The sequence below is a fragment of the Astyanax mexicanus genome, chromosome 15, assembly GCF_023375975.1.
Source record: "Astyanax mexicanus isolate ESR-SI-001 chromosome 15, AstMex3_surface, whole genome shotgun sequence".
Lineage (NCBI taxonomy): Eukaryota > Metazoa > Chordata > Actinopteri > Characiformes > Acestrorhamphidae > Astyanax > Astyanax mexicanus.
The window spans coordinates 32,333,549-32,353,960 of NC_064422.1; the positions used below are offsets into that span (position 1 = coordinate 32,333,549).

Consider the following 20,412-nt stretch of genomic DNA (forward strand, 5'->3'; position numbering starts at 1 on the left):
TGAACATCACAGCCTCGGTGCTGTGGGTTGTGGAGGTTTCTGGTTTGTTCTGTGTCAAGTATTTCCAGCACCATGCTCCTACTGCTGCTGTTACTGCTGGGCCTGCAGAGCTTCAGTCAGCCTGCAGTAGCAGCTGAGGTATGTAGTGCTATTTTATTGCAGTTTTTCAGTAGTGAAATGAAAATGAAATAAGGACTAAATTGAATTATCTAATGGAAAGTTATAAGTTAAAGTGTATAAAAGTGGATTGGGGTGCAAAACAAAATTTTAACTATGTTTTTTATTTGCATTTGCAAGATACATTTTGATCAGCTACAACACTGAGCCAACAAGCAGCCAATAAACACTTAACAAAAGTAAAATACTTCATTTAAAGGTTGAAATTGTTTTTAAATGTTATTAAATATTCTAATCACACAGCACACTGCTTTCTGCAGTAGTTTATATACATCGATCAAGCATAAGCTATAGGACACTGCCCACAGTGTCCTATATTCCACTTTTTGTGGAATATTCTTAGTCCAGCAGTGACACTGAGGTGTTTAAAAACTCCAGCAGCACTGCTGTCTGATCCCCTCCTTCCAGCACAACACACACTCAGTGGAGAGAAAAAAATGATAATGAGTATAGAAACAAGGTCATAATGTTATGATTGATCAGTGTATAACTGAATGTAGGGTACTGTTATTAATGTTTGAGGATGGCAATGTTTTACTAAAGCTCTGATTTCTATTGTAGGATCTCCTCTGGGACGTTGTGGGTGGAATACTAGACGGTGAGCCTGGTATTCTTTTGGTCATAAGTCAATAACACAGACTAACGTTCCAAAAACTATTCTCATGTCCCATGACTTTTGCCATGTCCCATGAAAGCTAAAGAATGTTGCCCTGATCTCAGGATATGAGTGTTGGTCCTTCTTAATTGAATGTAGATATAATTTCTGTCAGAGTCACTGGCCAAGTGTTTAACCTCACTTACAAGATAACACCTACCAACTTATACAAGTTGCCGTTTCCTGAGGTAACACTTCTTGTTCAGTTTACATACTCATATCTTTGTAAAGTTTTTTAAAACTTTATTACTGTGTATGTTAATTATATCCTAATAATAATATACATTATATCCTAAGGGTTTGTACTTCTTTCTTTGTTTATGTGCTTTGCTATTCATTTTGCTGCTCTAACACAGTGAAGGTTTATCTTTTTTGTCTTGTCCTGTCTTAGCATACTCTAGTGTGAACTGGATTTTCATCTATCAAATTTTGTTTAACAGCACTGGATGACTATTTCAGTGACTACGAATCTGAGGATTTGGAACTGGATTTGGAAGAAGCGATTAACAGCACCATTGACTGGCTGTTTGAGCTCTTGGATGAGACAGGTAACAGACATACTGCATATAGGGATCTACAGGGGTCACCAATCTTACCCACAGTGTGCTGGTGGCTGCAGACATTTATTGCCAGTTAAACAGCAGCACATCTGATTTCACTGGTTAAAACAACTGCTGCTCTCAGTCTGATATGAGGGGAGCTCCTGCTTGGTTGAAATGAAAGCTTGCAGTCACTCTGGTTCTTTGCAGATAAGAGGCTCAGTACGCTACATTATTAGATTCTAAATCTTTGCTATGGAGGAGTGCTTAACAGAAGGCTATAAGAGGAGTGTGAGGGAATGTAGTTACTGTAACTGTGATGTATACTTGGCATCCCATTGATCCACATGTTAATTATTCAGCTATTAATACTAATGCAGGAACTAGTGTGAATTGTGAAGTACCTCAGGGTTCTATTGTAGGGTCTGTGAAATTGATGGTTATATGTAGTACTGCATTTATGAGTAAAGAACTGAAATGTGAGCTTACAAAGAGGTCTATGCATGGTGATACAAATTATTTTAAATACAGTAATGGCCTCATTTCTCTCTTCCATCTAGAAATGTGTGACCCGAACCCTTGTCTCAACAATGGAACCTGTGAGCCTGGAATTTTTGGACCTTATGAATGCACCTGCCCCCGACCTTTCATAGGCAAAAAGTGTCAAGATGGTCAGAGTCCTGTAGAGCACACACCTGCCCATACAGAATACCCTACACATGTACAGAGAAACAGCTTGTGTAGTAACAGTGTACTTTTCTGTGTTTTTCAGTTGAGAATGTGTGTAAGAATGTTAACTGTGGTAAAGGCGAGTGTGTGCGCATTCCAACAGAGCCCTTTTATGAGTGCAAGTGTAGATCCCCCTACCGGCCCCCCAGGTGCAAGAAACGTGAGTATGACCCCTCTTTCTCTTCAGTGCTGGTGTTCATTTTAGATTATAATACATATTTACATACAATATAATTAATTATATTTATAATAATAATGTAATGTAATAGGGGGATTTTATTTACCTATAATTTATCTGATTTGTAGCTTAATTACATAGTAATTGTATTAGGATTCAAGGAGATTTTATTGTCATACATGAGGTGGAACAAAATTGTGATCTTACAATTTCACCCAATAGCTTTTATTAAAATAGATATATAGATAAAATAATATAACAAAATAAAATTAAATTAAATATAGAATAGAACAAAATAGATAAAGATATATATACACACAAAAAATAAATAAATTATGTAATTTAATAATTAATTATGTAATTTAATAATGTTTTCTCTTATAGCTTCACCCTGTAAGCCGAGCCCCTGTTTGAACGGTGGAAGGTGTGTAAGAAGCAGCAAAAAAAAGTTCAACTGTGTGTGTCCTGACACCTATACTGGAACATTCTGCCAAGTTGGTAATGTGACTCAGTCCACTACTGCTGCTACTCTTGCAACTTTTGTGATTTTATATATATATATTTTTCTGTTTATACTGGTTTGGCTTTTTTATTTGTTTGTTTATACAGGTACTTCAGCAATAAGCCAAAATATTAAGACCACTAACAGAGAAAATACATAACATTGCTTATCTGGTAACAGTGTGATTAGAGAACACCTAGACACATAGCATGACTTCTGAAACAATGTGCTTTAGACAGATTAATCCAGAGCTGGATTATTTGCGCTTGGTAACGGAGGACATCCTTTATATTAGTTTGTTTATATGGGTACTACACAGATGAGCCAAATATTACGAAAACTCAGAGAGATAATACAAACTGTTGATTATCTGGCAACAATCTGATCTTCTAGTTGACATACTGGGTACATGAGAAATTGCGTATGAAGGTGTAAAGATATGGAGGACTCTGACAAGGTCAGAGCACCTCCAAAAGTACGAACGTATTATTATTTTATTATTATTTCTTATTTCTGGCCGGTTGCTTTTGATAAATCGATATATTTGCTAAGGGTGCTGACTGACACTACATGCTGTTTTCTTGCCTCCAGGTCCTGATGACTGTTATGAAGGAGATGGAGAATCCTACAGGGGGTTTGTAAGTGAAACAGCGAGTGAACTGGAGTGTTTACCCTGGAACTCTCACCTCTTACCATACAGTGACTTTGATGAAGATGATGATGGAGTCGGACCTCATAACTACTGCAGGTCAGATGTGTGTGTGTGAACTGTAACCTGCATTGATGATAGCAAGCACCTGAATTTTGCACTTGAAATTACTAGCGCTTGTGATAAATTAGCTACAAAATTTAGTGAGCAGGAACTGAGGCTAAGTAATTATCTGTTTAAAAGAAAACAGCTGTTGTTGAATTCGTCTTGTAGTCAATTGTGAAATTAAATCAGAAAGCTGGAAGTGCACTGTGTATCTTCTTTCAGGAATCCAGATGGAGAGAGTCAGCCATGGTGCTTTGTCAGACTCCAAGGCAAGCTGCGATGGGACGAATGTAAAATAAAACGCTGCCCTGGAGCAGGTACACATACACTTTTTACCCACTCTCCCTCTACTCATATAGTACATATGAATAGAGATGGAAATTTATTCCACACCAAAACTGAACAAAATGAAAAATGTGCCCGAAAGCCAAATGCCAAAAATGTTTTTTCTTAGCTTTTTTAATATATGTTGCCACTTTAACCACAATTGAGTAAATAAAATAGCTTAAATGTATTTTCATGGAAAAAGCAATAACAAAACCACAGTTTATATACATTAGACACTTAACCCAGCAAACATACTGAAAAAGCACAATGCATTCACCTCAGAAGTGCAATTTTAATCATAAATGTACCTCAGCAAGCCACATGTGATTACGATTTGCATAGAGAGATGCCAATCCTTTGATAACCAAAAGAAATGCTAGGACTAAATTAGCTCAACTGACAGTACTATTCTAGCCCTTCACAGCTTGTATAGCCAGAACACAAATAGATAATCGTGATTATTAATGCTTGGCAATTTATTTCACTTAATTTATGTGAGTAGAGCAAATCATTTTGGTTGCCCAATATTCAGTGCTTCCCTAAAACTTTAGCTTCCTTATTTTCTCAATGTCTCTTCAATTCTTTCACAATTTCAACAACTTTCACAGCCACTGGTAAAGAATCAGATCCCATAGTGCTGACCACACCCTCTCCAAAGATGGACTTCTCTGAGTGTGGGAAATCGCAGCCTACCAGGCCTTTGGGTAAGATCTTTGGGGGAAGAAAAGCTCTACCTGGAGCTCATCCCTGGCAGGCCTCTCTGCAGATCCGCCCCAAAAACAGCACTGATCCCTTCAGGCACTTTTGTGGGGGGATACTCCTAGACTCCTGCTGGATCCTCACCGCAGCTCACTGCATGTAAGTGTGGCCTGTAGATGGCAGTGTTGCTACACTTTACACAAACAATTGGGGCCAGAGTCAACAGAATTTAGATTAGTTAGTAAAATATATTTTTTTCAAGTAATAATGCAGACTATGTTGATGTCACTGCTATCCAAGGTTTGCTGGTTAAAATCCTGTGTTATTGCTGCTTTGCCATCAGCAGCCAGAGTCTGAGAGAGCACAGTTGGCCTTGCTCTCTCAAGGGTAGGTCGATGACCTTTCCTCCCCACATCACTCCTTATGTAACTATGCTGGCTGGCACAGGATACTCAGTTCAAAAAGAGATAAGAACTGGCAGCACATGTATTGAAGGAGGCATGTGCAAGTCTTCATCCTCCTAGTGTTGGGGCATTACTATAGTAAAAGACATACAGTATTTTATATGAACACAGATTGTATAAATGACCTTCCAAACTGGGGAGCAAATAGGGTAAAATTTGAAATAAAGAAATCATTAAAAACAAATTCTAGAATATCTGATTGTCTCCGTTTTCTTGATTTAACAGTGAAAGAGTGAATGAGACAGAGCTGCAGGTTGTTCTGGGTGGAGTGAAGCTGGAGGTAAATGAAGCTGCGGACCAGATGTTGGAGGTGGAAGATTATATCGTTCATGAGAACTACACAGAGACGGTTTCTGCCCTCTACAATGACATAGGTCATTTTTTTATTTATATTCACATGGATGCTGACCTGTCTGTATAGGGTGCTGATTTCCATCTTCTTGTTTTAACCAATCACAGCTCTGCTGAAGCTGAAGGCAGTAGATGGGCAGTGTGCCAGAGAGACCAGGTTCGTAAAGGCTGCCTGTCTGCCCACTGGTCCAATCCCTGATGGGACAGAGTGCATTATATCAGGATATGGAGTCACTGAGCACGGTGTGGCCTTGGTCTTTACTTCTTATCATTCCTTCTAATTATTTATTCCCATAATCTGGCCTCTGTCTCTTTCTAGTATATCCTATATACATTCTTTGTTCTTGCAGATGAAGAAGGCGCCAGTGAGCTTCTGGATGCAAAAGTTCTGCTGATCTCTCAGAAGCAATGCATGGCTCCTCGTGTTTATGGGGATGTGCTAGATGATAGCATGTTCTGTGCTGGACACATGCAAGGAGGAGTGGACACCTGCCAGGTATGTCTTTATGTCTGTTAGTCATTATGTTGAATTTTTATGAAGTTATATGAATTTAATCTAAACTAACCAAAATTAAAGCAGTAAAACATGGCAGTAGAGAGTGAGCTCAGAGCAGCTTTACACTGTAGCTACCAGACTGTATCTAACAGGTTATGGAAGCCTAAACCTCATAATTTAGCTCTGTGTAAACGGCAAAATGCACTGTACACATGCCTTAAACCAGGTTGAGTAATCCTAATCCTAATTAGACCTGCTTATGTGTTTAATGTATGGCACACTATTGTTTATAATAGCTGATAAAGTCATGACTATGCATAAACTTTATTTATTTATTTTTAATCAGAATTTTGCTGTAAATCTATAGTTTATCAGTTTACCTTGATTTGTTGTAGGGAGACTCTGGGGGTCCTCTGGTCTGTAAGCAGAACAGCACATCTTATATCTACGGTGTGGTGAGCTGGGGTGACGCCTGTGGAAAGAAGAATAAACCTGGCATTTATGCTCGTGTTACCCACTTCCTCGACTGGATCAATGAAAACATGCGCTCCTTATAAAAATGCCTCCTACAGTCTATAACTCTATCTGTACATGTATTACTCCATGAAGCTTTCAGAAATTTTATCTTCTTTACTACACGATGATTCATGCTAAACTAAATCAGTTGACTAGTTGAGAGAAAACACTCAAGTGCAGTAGAATAATGTCTCAGTTTTGTAGCTTAATGAGCCACAAAACGTATTATTTTAGCTCAGTCAGTTGAAATATATTTAAAATGCTCATTTGATTCGGTTTGAATTGAGAACAGCAAGCCCAAAAGCTTTTTTTTTTTCAATTTCAGAATTTATTAATACAAAATTATGATTCAAATTTTTTGAACAGCAAATACAAGTGTTCCCATGCCGAACAGATTAAAGTCTTGTTTTATTCAAATACAAATGGAAAATGGTCTTTCACCAAATACAGTATTACAATATCTGGTAAATATCTGGGTATAAAAAAGGAGTAAAAGCTTGGTTTGAGCACCACTTCTGCAGACATTACCATGGGAAAAGCCATGTTCACAAGGTCTGTTTTGCACACCAACCCATATTTTCTTTAGTCTGGAAGAGATGTGCTGCTTTTTTAGTATCCACACAAGTTCTTACAAAGCTGCAAAGTTCTAAAGTTTTACGGTTTAGGTTTGCTTGGACTTTGACTAGTAGGCTACATTTACATGGGTTAACTGTAAAAAAAAAAAAGGGGTTTGAAATTGGCCTATTTTCATTATGCTGTTTTTTTAGAAGGATGACTCTGGGATGTCAGTTGTTTAATTATGTTTTGCTAATATAGAGAGTTTACATTATTCTGTTCTCCTCTCAATCAGTTTAGGCTGTAGCTTATGACTAGTGGTTGAAGTGAAATAGTGATACTCCTCTTCTTTACACTGTGATCTATTAATATGACAAATCTAATCAAACACAAATTATCTAATAATCTGCATCTACAAGAATATAATAATTAAATTTAATCCTTAACAGTGTTAGTCAATTACATTCTTTCACACACCAATTCATAAATGGCACATGTAAACTAACAATCAGAAATCTGCCTTTCTGTTTGTACAGCTAACCAGTGTTTTAACATCATTTACTGCTGAGTAATGGACAGTAGTATGGTTGTGTAAAGGCTTCAGTAACGATGAGTTCAGGGTCCTGATTTAAAGTAAACATTAAAGCATGCAAACAAGATCCCTGACCTAGTGGGTTGGCTACACGCAATGTTGCAATGCCTGTAAAAATGCTATAAGTTAACAACAGCTCTGCAAATACCTTTGCTAAACTTTCCTATTCCTATTCCTAAACTGATTAGATTGGTATAGAATCATGTTTGCATGTACATATTTTGTACAGTAAACCTCTACTACTAGACCAGGCCTTTAAAACACACTATAAGGAGGTGTGTGCTGTTTGTTGGGGCAGAATAAAGAATCAATGCTGTGGGCTAATGATTACCAGCCTGAGAGACGAGAGATACCCATGAATTTCTGAGAAGTGACTTTAGGAATCAAAGCTTCAGTGCTGTATTGGATTATCTCCTGAATACTGTCCAGTATTTCCAGCACCATGATCCCACTGCTGCTGTTACTGCTGGGCCTGCAGAGCTTCAGTCAGCCTGCAGTAGCAGCTGAGGTATGTAGCAATTTTTCTACTTCAGAGTCTTCAGAAAGATTTCATATTTCACAAATGTCATATTTATGTTTAAGTTATATAATCATTTCTATACTTCCTTTTATTGATTATTCAGTTAACCTGATAAAAAAAATGTATTGCTCAGATCTTTGATGTCTCAGGAGACTTAGGTTTCTTTTAGAGATTTTTCTCCTAATGTTTTTTAGGAAAATAGCATCAGACACAAATTAGACATGATATATTTCTGAGGCTAAATCAGTCAAAAGTGATTTTTTTTGTGTGTATTATGAGATCAGGGGAGATCTGTTGGAAGCCCACCAAACCCAGATATAATACCTACACTGCCTGAAAGCCAGCAGAATCATACCTCAATTAATCACATTTAATTTCTTCAACCTTTTATTTCTCAAACATAACATTTTGCATAGTAAAAGAAGTGTGAAGTGTTGGTACAATTTCACATACTGAAAAGTAATGTACAACTGAATCACACGCCTGATTATAACAGGAAAATTCAAAAGTCTCATTTGTATTTTTATCTATTTTATATTGATTTCATTGTCGACTAGGAGAAACTACAGAGATATTAAAGTAGATCCACTTTTTGATTTTTCTCTCTGTATATGTCACAGTCTAAACATTGGCAAAAACCTGCTGTATGTTTCAGATTATGCTTGGCTCAGTTTTTTTCTCAAGTTTATTCTTCTTCACTCCCCATGAACTGTGAATCGTGTATTGTCTGTTTTGTAGTGATATGAATTTTTAATATAAATTATCTGTGTTTACTGATTTCAGACCACGTTCTGGGATGCTTTGAGTGCTATAGCTGATGGTGAGTTTCATTATCTCTGCAGCCAATAATTGAATACCTGAATTACTGTATGTTGGAAAAAGTTGGGACATTTTGAAAAATGTTAATAAAAAAATGCAAGGAATTTGCAGGAAGCTACAGACTTAAAATGCGGGAATGAATGTATATTCACAAACAAAATAATCTGACCCAATAAAACATGAAATATATATATGCTGCCTGCAATGAGATAAAAGTTAAAATTATTGTAAGAAATACAGAATTATTTGTCCCATGTTTTTTTTTTTTTTAAACAGCACTTACTGATTATTCCTACGACTACACTGAGGAACCCACTGAACTGGATGCAACTATTGACAGCACTGTTGACTGGCTGTTTGCTCTCTTAGATGAGGAAGGTAACATATGCACTGTTTAAAAACCTCAATAAGCTAAAAAAAAATAATAAATAAATAAAAATAAAAATTCCTGATTAGTAGATCCAGTAAATATTTTTATTTGTCAAAAAAGAAAAAACTATATTTACATAAGCATGAGCACAATACTATCTCTAAAATGTCAACTTTACAGAAGAAGACACAAAACACTTTACTTTCGATGTAATAAGTTGTTTTTAATTAAAAGTCAGTTTTGGAGCATTTCTATTGGTCTATTCATCATGTTAATTGTCAGAATCTCATTCTGTCATTAAGTGAAAAATGTTCATGCAAATCTTCTTTGCATTGGAGTGATGTGAATTATTTATTAAACCAAAATATGTATTATAATTATTTATTAAGGGTGTTCTACATTAACTTACAATACATCATTTGGCCTTTAAGCAATAATAGTAATAAAAATGATTATAAAAAATATAATTTTAGGTATTCTTAAAGAAGTATTCTCTTTTTCTTCCTTTTTCCCTCCTCTCTCCCTCTCCCTTCAAGATGTGTGTGACCCAAACCCTTGTCTCAACAATGGAACCTGTGAGACTGGAACTGATGGCCATTACAAATGCACCTGCCCCCGACCTTTCATAGGCAAAAAGTGTCAAGATGGTCAGAGTCCTGTAGAGCACACACCTGCCATACAGAATACCCTACACATGTACAGAGAAACAGCTTGTGTAGTAACAGTGTACTTTTCTGTGTTTTTCAGTTGAGAATGTGTGTAAGAATGTTAACTGTGGTAAAGGCGAGTGTGTGCGCATTCCAACAGAGCCCTTTTATGAGTGCAAGTGTAGATCCCCCTACCGGCCCCCCAGGTGCAAGAAACGTGAGTATGACCCCTCTTTCTCTTCAGTGCTGGTGTTCTTTACATGGATATGGATTGGACTGTGCATAACCTATATATAGTATTTATTCAGAATAAATGTAGTTTATGTAATTTAGTAAATTGATTTATATCTTAATTATATAGACTAATTATACATATCATTTAATAATGTTTTCCCCTCTAGCTTCACCCTGTAGGCCCAGCCCCTGTTTGAATGGTGGGACGTGTGTTAAAGGGGGTAAAAGAAGCTTTAAGTGTGTGTGTCCTGACAACTATACCGGAAAATTCTGCCAAGTTGGTAATGTGGCTTCTGCTTAAATCACAGCTCTGCTCATGAGCTCAACAAATGACATCTCTGATTGCCTTTTCTTGTGTCTTGATGTATTTATGAACATGCTGATTTGTGTTCTCAGGTCCTGATGACTGTTATGAAGGAGATGGAGAATCCTACAGAGGATTTGTAACTGAAACAGTGAGTGAGCTGGAGTGTTTACCCTGGAACTCTCACCTCTTACCATACAGTGACTTTAATGAAGACGATGATGGAGTCGGACCTCATAACTACTGCAGGTCAGATGTGTGTGCATGTGTAATACATATAACTTTATGAAAGGGGTTGACATTCTATCTTTTAAACCACATTTTAACCCTCCTACTATGTTTCAAAGTATATTGTTTCTTAAAAAAATAAAAATAAAAATATTTTAGCCATTTATCTAACATGAAACCTTAATTATTGTGATAAATTAATGTAATAAACATGTATAACAAAAAAAATGAAAAAATAAATGTTCATATTATGCTTTTTAATATTTGTTTTTACAATCTGTTCAAATCCAGTAGTTAGAATTAAGGATCCAAGGGTAAAAATGTGGCCTATTTATTTATTTTATTATTTAAATTTTTTATATATAAAAAAACATCTGTAAGAAAACTTTAAACTATTCTTGTACTGTTAAATATGGTTAAAATATGGTTAGGTTTATGCAGTCTTTTAAGTGACTCCTACCCCAAAAGTAGATTTTGAAAACTTTACAAAATGTGTAAAATTCAGAGTTTGCCAAAATAACTCAGTGTTGCTTGATTGAAGTAACTGAATTTATTTTTCAACACATTTTTATTTGTCTTAAATCGTCTTATTTTTGGTATGAGTATGTTAAAAATAAAGTAAAAAATAAAGTAAAAAATGTGTAAATCAGATCTGTGTAGATTTTGAACATCTCCTTCACTCAGGAACCCAGATGGGGAGAGCCAGCCCTGGTGCTTCGTCAGATACCAGGGAAAGCTGCAGTGGGATGACTGTAATGTCAGACAGTGCCCAGAAGCAGGTAACCCAGACCCACTTTACCTCCTTCTTTCCTTCCTTTAATCTCATCTCATTCTCCCAATCCCAACCCAGTCTCCTCACCTCTTTCCCAGTTACCACAACCAGCACAGAAGGAGCGTATCCGGCAGTGTTCACTACAGCTCTCCCGAAGAAGGACTTCTCTGTGTGTGGGAAGTCTCAGCCTGCCAGGGCTATGGCTAAGATCTTTGGTGGGAGAAAAGCTCGACCTGGAGCTCATCCCTGGCAGGCCTCTCTACAGGCTCGCCGCAAGCGTAGTGCTGAGGCCTTCCGTCACATATGTGGAGGAATACTAATCGACTCCTGCTGGGTCCTCACTGCAGCTCACTGCATGTAAGTGTAGTCTATTGAGTTCAGCATTGCCTCACTGCAGATACATTACTCATACAGTATCTAAATACATACTGTATTTTGTAGTTCCAAGTAAAACACAGTTTGAACAAATTAAGTAGAATACATACATAGACAAACATTTCTATTATTTGACTGATGAGAAACACTTTGTAACTAAAGAGGCTGGTGATGTCCAACCATCTGCACCTCACTGCTATCAGAGACACACAGCTCTCCCTTCTGCCCTGCCCCTAAACCCATACATCACCCAGTGTCCCTCCCAAACTACTCCTCACATTTTTCAGCTTTTTTTATATTTTAGCTGGTGGAGTCAGCTGAAATCTGGGGGCTTAGTTACCCTTTTAGTATGAATAGTTGCTGATAAGGTGATGTTGAGTGATTTATGCACTTAAAAATATTTGGGTCTTTTAAAAGTGTATTTTTATTTGTAAAATGTGTGGACCTTCACAGTGAAAGAATGAATGAGATGCAGGTGAATCTGGGTGGAGTGAACCTGGACAAAGACGAGGCTGCAGATCAGACATTTGATGTGGAAAATTATGCCGTTCATGAAAACTACACAGAGTCTGAAGATGCCCTCTACAATGACATAGGTCAACCATTTACACACTCTCAATTAGGGCTGTCCCTAACGATTATTTTTTAAACGATTATTCTAACGATTATTTTTTTTCGATTAGTCGACTAATCTATTTCTTGAGAAACATATTTAAATAATTATTATTTTACGTTTTAAAGCAAACGATAAATTACTATATTTATATATAATAACAACAACAACAACACAAGCCTACTAAACCAAACCCCACACTTATAATCACTTACATGTACAGCACGTTGTTTAGATCTATAACGCTAAAAATGGATAAGCTCCCATACACCACAACCGTGTGCTGCACTGTTTTCTGTGACCGCTAGATTTTGTGACCACTGGCAAGTAGTTCTCAGCAGACCGGTGCACTGGCCGATTCGAAACGTGTTCGTTTCTAATGTTTACCCCGACTGGCCAAAACGGTTCAGTTTAGGGCTGAGGGTAAGGTGTAGGTATAGAAAGCTTCCGTTTTGCCAATGAACGCTCATAACCGTGAGCACTGGTCACAAAATTCCGACGGTGACAGAAAACGGTGTAACACCGCAGCGCCGACGGCGCTAGCTAAAATAACTTAAGGCAGCTTAGCTAAACACCTGAACTTATGAATAATGCTACTGTTTCTGGAAACTGCGAAATGCCATGCACAAATATAAACCAAAACTGTATAATTTCTGCCTGTGGCAGGTTTAAAACCTTTGGTAGACAGCCTTAAGTCTTTTTAAGGACACCCGCGGAGACCCTGATGTAAACGGTAACTTACTGTGTGACCCTGTTGACATAGTGCTCCTGGATGTTTGCGCTTCAAGTGCTCCTTTTGCACATATGGCAGAGGACCACATTGTTGCCCTTTTGCGTGAAATGCTCCCAAACTTTAGATGCCCGCTGGCGTTTTTTTGTAGCTGGAGATTGCTCTCCGGAGTCCATGCTCTCTAGAGCTTAGATTCTCTGGTCCGAACCCGACATGACCCGAGGCCCGCCCGTAAATCCGACCCGGGCTCCAGAAAATAGTCCGAGATGTAGGCGTCTGTTTTTTAATTATATTTTTATAAAAAAAAAAAAAAACGAAAATAACGAAAACTGAAAGTGAAACTAAACTAATTTATTTATAAGCGCTGTTTTCACTACCGCAGTTCTACAGCGGGGGTGTTGTGCCGATTCTGTCCGCGAAGCGGGAGTCAGATTCAGCAGAGAGTCGGATTCGGCACAAACGCGGCGGCACCTCGCGGTCCGCGGTGTCAGTTGTAAGCTCTCGCGCTAGCCGCAAAATACGCAGAAAACACTGAGGGAGCTGCAGAATTATGAATGGGACTAGAATAGGAGCACGAGGAGATCAAAGAGAACCTTCACCTGTGAGTAGCTCTCACCAGAACACGCAAATCTCTCTCTCTCTCTGTGTCTCTCTCGCACGTGAACTCCTCCGCGTTTGACCTGCAGCACTGTGTTTAGCTGTTCTTAAAAATCATTTTAATTAAATAATAGTTCTATGCTTCTATGTTACCGTGTTAATTACCATAATTCTGATCATATTTCGCTCATTAAAACAGCCCGAAAACAGCCAGTCGGAATTTTTGGGCCCGATCTAACCTCTAATGCTCTCCCCAGGCGCCGCCATGTTTACGACGCGCCGACGCACGTTATGCAAATCGATGTATTTTCGTAATCGATGACGTCGATTATGTCGACGCGTCGCCCCAGCCCTACTCTCAATCCATTCAGTGCAAAAAAAAGACTCCAATGAGTTAAATTGCATGTAACATTAATTTATAGAAAAAAATATATAAAGCAGTTTGTCTTGTTGCTAATGTCTTTTTTTTAACCAATCTCAGCTCTGCTGAAGCTGAAGGCAGTAGATGGGCAGTGTGCCAGAGAGACCAAGTTCGTAAAGGCTGCCTGTCTGCCCACTGGTCCAATCCCTGATGGAACAGAGTGCACTATATCAGGATATGGAGTCACTGAGCACGGTGTGGCCTTGGTCTTTACTTCTTATCATTCCTTCTAATTATTTCTTCTCATACTTTCGGCTCTGTACTAATAATTGCGCATGTTATATACATTCTTTTTTTCTTGCAGATGAAGAAGGTTCCAAACAGCTGCTGGAGGCAAAAGTTCTCCTGATCTCTCAGAAGCAATGCATGGCTCCTCATGTCCATGGGGACGTGATGGATAATGGCATGTTCTGTGCTGGACACATGAAAGGAGGAGTGGACTCCTGCCAGGTATGCAGCTGCTTCTACAATGAATTAATTTAAAGGAGTATTATGGAGATTTGATATTCCTTGTTTTTGGGCTCCCTCTACAGTCAGTAAGTGCAATTCCTGAGCCTCCTCTAAAGGATATGCTTTACACATGCATTTCTGGACAAGCTGGGAGACACATAGCTATATTCCAAAATATATCCTTCTGTCTATGTATTGTATGTTTGATGTATTGTTAAGTAAAGTGTGCTTCTTTAGTTTATCATTGTATTAGTCTTGTAAAAAGTGAAGATTTAATTTAGTGCAAAATTGAACTATCACATGTATTGCACGTAGAGATAGAAATCAGACTGAAACTGTCTGTTTACTGTTTCTTTCTCTTCTTAGGGAGACTCTGGGGGTCCTCTGGTCTGTAAGCAGAATGGCACATATTATATTTATGGCGTGGTGAGCTGGGGTGATGCCTGTGGCAAGAAGAATAAACCTGGAGTGTATGCCCGAGTAACACACTTCCTCGACTGGATCAATGAAAAGATGCGCTCCTTATAAAACAGAACCACAAGGAGATCATATAAACCAGGGATGAACATCAGGACATCAGCCTCAAGTTGCTGTGCAGCTTCTACAAAACCTTTATTTCTAGATTTCATGATCATAAATCATACATCAAGCAGGAACTCTTAATTCACAAAGCTGAACCTGTCAGGCATACAGTATATCAAATATATCTGAAATATAACAATTCTGCCGTTGGCAGTCTAAACAGTTATTCGTCCACCTGTGACTTTTCACAGCAGTCATTTGTTTATTTTTTCTTTCTACAGAATGGCAATGTTAAATAAAGTTTCATCACTATTTAAAATATGTTTTTTTTCCCTTTAATGAAGAAACAAGATTAATTAATAGGAAAAAAAACAAGAAAGGCACTTATGTCTTCACTATAGGAACAATAAACCATGAAAAGTCCACAATTTCTGCACCTGCACGATACACTTTCTAAAATATTCTTCTTTCCAAAATATTTCCTTCATTAATATTCTTCTTATATTAGGGGTTGCACAGACTAATCGACTAGTCTACCAGGACATCCACTAGTGGCTGCGGCGTGGAGCTGTCGATAAGTCAGAAGGAGAAAAAAAAAACAGCAGCAATGCACTTTTTTGAGCCAAATTACAAAAAACTACTAACTGCAGTAAAAAAAAATACTGCCTCTAAAAGCCAGTATTTCCACAGAGATAAGAGGTCATAGTGTCTCACTCACTACAGAGCAATGAGCATATTGCGCTATGGAGCTGTGAGGATTCTTGAAAGTGAGTAAAATATAGTTACTGACTGCTTAAGGAAGATAATTTAACAGAACAATACAACATTCATATCACTGTTTAAATATCCACTGTGAGAGACGAGGTGTAAAGTAAGGACCTGTGCAGCTGTATTTCTTTGCATATGTTTTTTTTTTTTTAACAATTTAATTTGGAGCTGTATTTAGCTAGAATGTGAATTAAGATTTGATGCATTCATTGCTGTTGTCCATCAGTATTAAACCATGCTAATGGGAAAGAAAAAAAAAAAAAAATTGCAACACAACACATTTATTTTTGAATCAGGATTTGCTATGGGAGTTACGACTAGTTCACTCCTTTTTTTGAATAACTATTCAAATACAACTAAAAATTACTACCTGTGCAACCCCTACCTTATATGACCATTAGACACATACACATTTCCATTCTGCACTCATCTTATCCTCACCCTTCTGTTACTTACATACTCTGTTCATTTATTTGGTTTCATATAACCTACATCAATCTTGCTATGATCTACTGGCAAGGAACACCAGGCTCCACATCACATCCTTAAATATGTAATAATTTAAATATGTAATAATTTAAATATGTAATAATTTGGGCTTACATCGTTATGGACTTGTTTTCAGTGGATTTCTCTGTAATGGACCTGTGCTGGCTCTCGGTGGACTGCTTTGTAGAAGAGTGAGATGTTACAGACTGCGATGTCATAGTCTTTGCTTGTTTGAAAGTAGTGTGGATGGTCTTCTTTCTCTTCACATGGAGGATCTCCATGGCATCTGGATTGACCACAGACTGTTCGACATGTTCTTCAGTTTCCACCTGATCCGAGAAGTCCTGCTGCTGCTGCTGCTGCTGCTCTAGCATCTGCTGCTCGCGCTGGAACATCTGGAGAAGTGCGAACAGAAGAAAAAGTGTTCATCCAAAAATCCATACTTACAATACACTACCTCATAATTTATACAGGTGTGCATATTTTCAAGCTATACACTGAGGTAACACTTCTTGCTCAGTTCATACACTGCTATCCCATAATTTTTGGGCATAGTCACCCAGACTGGGAATTGAACCCCAGTCTCCCACATGATGTGGTAGCTTACTAGCAGCTAGTAGCATTATTCACTGCGCCACACCAACCACCAAGTTTTATCTTTCTCTGATTGTTTTCTAATCTGTTCTAGTTTTAGTCTTACCATTAGTTGCTGGTACTTCGCAATAGCTTCATCAGTGTCCGCTCCATCAGCCAGGCCAAGTTCTGCTGCCCTCCGAGCCATCTCTACCTTATGAGAGCCCGGAGGAGTCCAGCCAACTCCCTTTATCCAGTTCAGGTCTGACTTATATTTCACCTGCAAACAGATGTTTAACATCAAAATCAATGTTAGAAATATTTCATGATGAGAGGAGGGACATTATTATCATTACAATATTGGTATGTATTCTTTATAAATATCACAAAAGTCCCACTCACATCACTCTGCAGCTTGTAGGCCTCTTTGGCGTGTTTAAAGTTGAGCTGTTCTGTGTCACATGTGTAGTTGTGGAGGCGTTGGCGGTAGCTGAGGTCACTGGCCTGAGCCTGGCTCTTCCTTGCTTGCAGGAATTCAGGCTGGTCTGCGTGGATCTTATACTGGGAGCGGGTCTCCTGGAACTGCTTCTTGTACTCGTTGTTGCTCTGCAGTTTGCCTACTGCCAGCGAGTGCCTCATCTTGGGGTCGTCCTCTACACTGAGCAGACCCACCTGCTGACCCTTCTGCTTCACAAAGGCTTCCTTATAGCGGAACTGGAGGAATGAAAAAAATAGAACATCAGACATCAGGTCAGTCTAACTTTCCAGATACAGTCATTGACAAAAAATATAACACACCCATAAATTAGATATCTTAATGACCCCAGTCTTTCCACAAGAGCTTCCCCTTTAAAATGCTTTCATAGACTACGTTTGAGTAGTGTACCTCTTGGTGAGAAATCACTGACTGCTTGACATGCTTCACACCTAAAGGTAATTTGCCTATTTTTAAAGACTTTAAGAGGAATGCATTAGTTCATTTGTCTATAGCAACAAATCCAAGTTCTATTTGGTATTAGACAACGATCATGCTTGAGTATGGAGGTCTTGTGGTGAGAACTTTAATCCTGCCCAGCTTCTGGTGTGATGATCTAGGGAGCCATTGCATGTGATCATTGATTTCCCCTATTAGTCATATGTGGGAAGGTCACAGCTCAGTGGCCACATGTTTTGTCTCTCCAATTGGCATTTCTCAGCAAGATAATGCTCAGCCACAAACAGCAAGGTATTTCCAGGAATGCTTTTCCCACATTTGAACACTCCTATAGTCTGCTTTTTTTTTTTTTTTAGCAATCGAGCATTGTTGTTTCTTGGTGGTTTATTTATTTGTGAATAAGTATAATAAGGAACTTTTAAGACTCACATCACTTGCGATTTCTCTAGAGGCCTTGGCTGTCTGGAAGGGAATGGCATCTAGCCTCAAGTCATATCCTGCAGTCTTCACCTGATCTCCTGATGCCTTGTAGACTTTCTGTAGAGTAAAAGAGACAGAGAATGAGCTGATTAGCATGTTGAACTGTGTTGATTATGTTGATTATGTTAAACACATGTAATATCATACATCACTGATCTGCTGAGCGTTCATCTTTGCTCTGATAAAGTCGGGGTGATCAGCATGTAAGGTGTACTTATGCATGGAGTCAGAATCTCCAGACTTATACAGCCTCTGAAATATATAGAGTAGCATGGTTAGAATTATATTCTCATACATATACACTGCATTTTCTGCTGGCTCTACACATCAGTGTTTTAATCTTTTGTGTACCTCACTACACTGCATGTAGCTGTTCTTAGCATGAATGATATCAGGTGAGTCTGCAACCTGGGTAAACTTCAGCCTGTCAGGAAGCTGACGATACTTCTTCTGCAAGAACAAAGTAAGAGAGGATCTTGCATTAAGAGTTAATGTTCATTTTCATTTCATTATAATGGTATAATGTTCATTTTTTTCAGATTATCCTCTGTTTGTGGTGCTGACTCTGTAAGCATGAACTTACATCGCTGATGAGCTCTCCTGCTTTCTTTGCAGACTCCAGCTGAGGAGCTCCTACTGAATCCCATGCCACTCCCTTCATGAAGTTCAAATCAGACTTGTACGCATTCTGAACATAAAATAAAAGTTAATCGGCTTACCGTTGAGTAAAAAAATATTGATTATTCCATTATTGAAAATTTTATACAACACAGCTTGTATTATTATTTTTAACCCATTAACATTCTGCTCAGCTTTTTGGTAGAGCACAGTCTAAGTCACTTTATTCACTGAAGAAGGTCTTGGATCAAATGCTGAGTATTGAAGTTGGATCCTCACATGTATAATTAAATTAGTTTTAAAATTCACAAAAAGTAACACAAGTAGAACTCTTTTTGTGTTTATGGTTTGTATTCAAATTTTTTCTATTTTTATTAATTTTTTTTGTTCAGGTCTATGTCTGTTTTGCACTTTATCATAGTTTAAACCTGGCATTTGTACTTTATGTTGAGTCAAAATTTAAAGATAAACAAGCCAATAGCAATGCTCTAAAATGGAATCAAATTATGTAAAAATTAGCCAGTTAGACCAGTTATCATTGTAGAAATGAGAGTTTTTTGATGAAAAACATATGATGAGATTTGATGAGAGACATATTGAGGCATATTTAAATTAAACTTTTTTTTCAATGCAGCACTTTTCTTACTCTCACTCTTTTTCATTAAACGTACCTGACTCTGCAGCTCATAGGCCTTCTTGGCCCACTGCACCTTTATGTCATCAGGCAGGACAGTGTAGGAATGCAGGCGGGTCTTGTAGTCCTGATCACTGGCCAGAGACTGGGCTTTCTTAGCGTGGACCAGGTTAACCAGGTCCATTCCCAGGTGAAACTGGCCGCTGGTGGCAATAGCATCTTTACGGTAATTCTTATCACTCTGCAGATGTGCCGTCTGCATGCAGTGCAGGAGGTGAGAGTCATCCATGATGCTCCGTGCTCCGATGTGCTTGCCTTTTTCCAGGACGTGGTTGTGCTTGTACTGGTACTGTGAGAGATGCAATAAAAGTGCAATAAAGTGATAAACATTAAAAGAGTTTTCACATTATCTATCTTACATGTATATTTATATACTTTACATCACTAATACAAATAAAAGTGTCATTTTGAAGCTTTCATGCATATATTAGTCTAGCGGATCATATTGGATGGTCAAATCAGGCTGTGATTAGATTACAGAATGGTTAACATTGCTGTCTATGTCTGTAGATGTTTACAGAAGGTGTAAAATTAGCGTGGGTTTTCTTACATCACTGGCAATGTCGGTAGATGCTTTGGCTGCTTGGAAGGGGATGTCTTGCATGGTCAGTTTATAGCCTTGTGCTCTCAGCGTGTGCCATGACTCTTTGTACTTGGTCTACAACAAGAAAGAACAGTTAATGGTTAATATTCCAAAACTTATATAATGTGTCAACAAAA

At 38.1% G+C, this 20,412-nt stretch overlaps 2 protein-coding genes across 5 annotated transcripts in view; one reads left to right on the plus strand and one right to left on the minus strand.

Moving 5' to 3' along the window:
* habp2 (hyaluronan binding protein 2) lies at positions 1-15,455 on the plus strand. 3 transcript variants are annotated; one of them, XM_022668956.2, is made up of 13 exons: positions 1-138; positions 739-775; positions 1,273-1,380; positions 1,932-2,042; positions 2,144-2,260; positions 2,663-2,776; positions 3,372-3,528; positions 3,757-3,851; positions 4,470-4,719; positions 5,250-5,398; positions 5,484-5,618; positions 5,726-5,871; positions 6,267-6,810. In XM_022668956.2, exons 1-13 carry the CDS (start codon positions 73-75, stop codon positions 6,426-6,428), a joined length of 1,647 nt encoding a protein of 548 aa, XP_022524677.2. In that variant the 5' UTR covers positions 1-72; the 3' UTR covers positions 6,429-6,810. The 3 variants fall into 3 exon arrangements, with proteins under 3 accessions (XP_022524677.2, XP_049320566.1, XP_022524678.1); XM_049464609.1 differs by lacking the exons at positions 739-775; positions 1,273-1,380; positions 1,932-2,042; ... (7 more) ...; positions 5,726-5,871; positions 6,267-6,810 and adding exons at positions 8,838-8,874; positions 9,150-9,251; positions 9,780-9,890; ... (7 more) ...; positions 14,469-14,614; positions 14,981-15,455 and having other exon boundaries at positions 16-138; XM_022668957.2 differs by lacking the exons at positions 1-138; positions 739-775; positions 1,273-1,380; ... (8 more) ...; positions 5,726-5,871; positions 6,267-6,810 and adding exons at positions 7,742-8,042; positions 8,838-8,874; positions 9,150-9,251; ... (8 more) ...; positions 14,469-14,614; positions 14,981-15,455.
* Positions 15,202-20,412, minus strand: part of LOC103040909 (nebulin-related anchoring protein) — a 23,052-nt gene continuing 17,841 nt past the window's right edge. For both annotated transcript variants that reach the window (XM_049464583.1, XM_007259249.3), the window contains exons 35-43: positions 20,243-20,350; positions 19,670-19,981; positions 18,964-19,068; positions 18,732-18,830; positions 18,528-18,632; positions 18,330-18,437; positions 17,369-17,680; positions 17,094-17,246; positions 15,202-16,788 (exon numbers count right to left, since the gene is read on the minus strand). In XM_049464583.1, the coding sequence (XP_049320540.1) occupies positions 16,504-16,788; positions 17,094-17,246; positions 17,369-17,680; positions 18,330-18,437; positions 18,528-18,632; positions 18,732-18,830; positions 18,964-19,068; positions 19,670-19,981; positions 20,243-20,350 (1,587 nt within the window). In that variant the 3' untranslated portion in view covers positions 15,202-16,503. The remainder of the gene's footprint in view (positions 16,789-17,093; positions 17,247-17,368; positions 17,681-18,329; positions 18,438-18,527; positions 18,633-18,731; positions 18,831-18,963; positions 19,069-19,669; positions 19,982-20,242; positions 20,351-20,412) is intronic.

Coding starts and splice junctions, on each gene's coding strand:
- habp2 (XM_022668956.2), top strand. CDS start 73: ATGCTCCTACTGCTGCTGTTACTGCTGGGCCTGCAGAGCTTCAGTCAG. Junction 776..1,272: donor TGTGGGTGGAATACTAGACG/GTGAGCCTGGTA, acceptor TTTGTTTAACAG/CACTGGATGACTATTTCAGT. Junction 4,720..5,249: donor CTCACCGCAGCTCACTGCAT/GTAAGTGTGGCC, acceptor TTGATTTAACAG/TGAAAGAGTGAATGAGACAG.